The following is a 3,000-nucleotide window of genomic DNA, read 5'->3' as shown; positions in this document are numbered from 1 at the left end:
TAGGGGAAATCTTGCAATGGGGACACTAGTTCTGGTGACCTGGGGGTCCCCAAGAGATTTCATTAATTTGCAGGGATTTCCTCTCACTTACTGACTTTCCTATGGAACAGGAAGTGAAGGTAAATAAACTCACTGGAACAAAGAGGGCAAACATCAACCTTTCAGTGGTTAAAACACTCCCTTACTTTATCCAAAATGGGGGGAAAAAAAGTTAGTTCTACTTTAACTTTGATAAGTTATCATTCTCTGATAATTTAGTAAATCAACCATCAAAGAGAAATGTTCTGTCATAATTAGTAAACTACTATGACAATAATTATAGGTCACAATTAGATTTTAATTATAACATTAGGTAGATTCTCATTTCTTTGATTCATATATTTGTTTATTGCATATTAACATGTATGTACAATATCAAATACTTTGAACATTTTTAAATTTCTCTCTCAGATCCCTTTGCTGTTATTCTTTCAATCAGGTTAGCAACAGCTTTCCTTAGTGACTCATTTTTAAAGCTGTAAATGATAGGATTCAGTATGGGAGTCACCACAATGTAAAATACAGAAACAACTTTATTTTGATGAAATGGAGAGTCCACTGTGGGTCGAAGGTAAATGAAAATGACAGTACCATAAAATATTCCCACCACAAGCAAATGAGAGGCACAGGTGGAAAAAGCTTTTCTTTTGCCATAGTTAGAAGGGATATTTATAACAGTAAAAATGATGTTGGTATAAGAAACAGCAATGCACATTAGACATCCCAGGATTATGATCCAGGAGAGGCATTTGAAAATAAATTGGACAACATAGGTATCGGTGCAGGAGAGCTTCAGCAAAGGGTTAAATTCGCAAAAGAAGTGATCGATGATATTGGGCCCACAGAAATTAAGCTCTGATACTGATAGAGCTGGGATTGTAAGAGACACAGCACTAATGAGCCAACAGCATAAAATAAGTTTCAAACAAAATGCATTGCTCATGATGCCTCCATAGTGAAGAGGGTAACAAATTGCCACGTATCGGTCATAAGCCATGATCACCAGAAGAAAATGTTCAGTTGCAGCACAGAGCGAAAAGAAATGGTACTGGGTAATGCAACCTGCTACTGAAATTGACTTATTCCCTCCAATGAGGTCTGAAAGCATTTTGGGCACAGTGACTGCTGTGTAGCAGATCTCAAGGAAAGAAAAATTACCAAGAAGCATATACATTGGGCTATGAAGGTGGTGATCACTGTATACAAGTATAATAATCATCACATTGGCCATAAGGGTTAAAAGATAAATGACAAGAAAGATAGTAAATAGATAGAAGTGCTTATCTTGTGATAGAGAAAATCCCAGGAGAATGAATTCTGTCACAGTGGAGTGGTTCATATTGCCTGTTGTCATAGCAACAGCCTTTTCTTAAACCATGTTCAATGGTGTCAGTCATTGCATATTATTGAGCTGTTATTTTTAAATCAGAAGAAACATGTCAGCCGTACAATGTGGTATATCTGTTCATGTACTGTTGAGCATATTTATAATTAGTACATTTGGAGAGTCTATTATAATTTTTCGCAAGTGTTTTAAATCAAGTGTAAAATGATGTTTAAGGTTATCACATTCTGAAATTTACATCAATTCATGGCACATAATTCCAATCATTACTTTAATGAAGCTATTATGTTATTAAAAACATGTGAGGATTAATATTAGTGCCTGTCCTATTAATTTGGGCAGCAAAAATGTACACTATAGGCCCACTACTATAAAGCTTTAAAGATGGACTAATCATTAGTGACACTATGCTTTAGTTTTTTTAAGTACAGAAAAAAAAAAAAACTAAGGGGGCCCCAGCACCCTGTGAGCTCCTGCTAGACAAATTTGTTAAACCATGCTCAAATACTTGGATATATTAAATACAGTGCATACCAAATTAATACCAAATTAAATGTGGTGACTGCATTTGTTTTTTCAGGTCTTTTTTTCTTCATTTATAGGACAAGCCTTCCAAATAGTGTAACATAGACAGTATGTCATAGAAATCATAAACATTTTGTGCCTATAACACCAATAATTATGTTAAATGTTTCCTTAACCACTTGACCTCTGGATCATTTACCCCCCTTCATGACCAGGCCATTTTTTGCAATATGGCACTGCATTACTATAACTTACAATTGCGCGATCATGCAGTGCTGTACCCAAATACAACATGTCATTTTTCCCACACTAGAGATTTCTTTTGATTGTATTTGATCACCACTGTGTTTTTTATATTTTGCGCTATAAACAAAAAAAGACTGACAACTTTGAATAAAAAAAATGTTTTACTTTCCGCTCTAAAACATATCCAATAAAAAAAAGAAAAAAATGTCTTCATACATTTAGGCCAATATGTATTCTGCTACATGTCTTTGGTAAAAAAAAATCCCAATAAGCGTATATTGATTGGTTTACGTAAACGTTATAGCATTTTCAAACTATGAAATATATTTCTAGACTTTTTATTTATTTTATTTTTTTATACTTGTAATGGCGGTGATCAGTGACTGCAATATTGCGGCACACAATCGGACACTAACTGACACTTTTGACACTTTGCAAGAACCAGTGACACTAATACAGTGATCAGTGCTAAAAATATGCACTGTCACTATACTAATGACACTGGTTGAGATGGGGTTAAACATCTAGGGCGATCAAAGAGTTAACTCTGTGCCTAGCCAGTGTTTTTGTGCAATGTCTTAGGTGCTTTTACTAAGGGAAGAGATGGATTTTGTTCCCTGCTTTGCAGGAACACAAAATCCATCCCTTCCCCTCTGTCAGAATGGAGATCTGCCTTGTTTACATAGGCAGATCTCCATTCTGTGTGTTGTACACACCATCGGTGGGTGCCCATGGACATCCAGTGACCAACACCCACAGATCGGCTTCTGCTGTGAATAGTCAAAGCAAAATTGGGCCGGTGGAAGCACCGGGGGGCAGTCTTTAAGTGGTTAATAACCTGCTGA

The 3,000-nt window shown here is 35.9% G+C and overlaps 1 protein-coding gene across 1 annotated transcript; it reads right to left on the bottom strand.

Moving 5' to 3' along the window:
• Positions 1–433: 433 nt before the first annotated feature.
• LOC141110842 (olfactory receptor 6Q1-like) lies at positions 434–1,378 on the bottom strand. Its single transcript, XM_073602546.1, has one exon. The coding sequence runs from the start codon at positions 1,376–1,378 to the stop codon at positions 434–436; it is 945 nt and encodes a 314-aa protein (XP_073458647.1).
• Positions 1,379–3,000: the final 1,622 nt, after the last annotated feature.

Source organism: Aquarana catesbeiana, linkage group LG01 (genome assembly GCF_042186555.1).
Source record: "Aquarana catesbeiana isolate 2022-GZ linkage group LG01, ASM4218655v1, whole genome shotgun sequence".
Taxonomy (NCBI): domain Eukaryota; kingdom Metazoa; phylum Chordata; class Amphibia; order Anura; family Ranidae; genus Aquarana; species Aquarana catesbeiana.
The sequence above is the reverse complement of the archived record's forward strand: the minus strand, read 5'-3'. Positions and strand labels throughout refer to the sequence as shown.

Excerpts from the sequence above, each read along its gene's own strand:
- LOC141110842 (XM_073602546.1), bottom strand. The coding sequence starts at position 1,378 with ATGAACCACTCCACTGTGACAGAATTCATTCTCCTGGGATTTTCTCTA.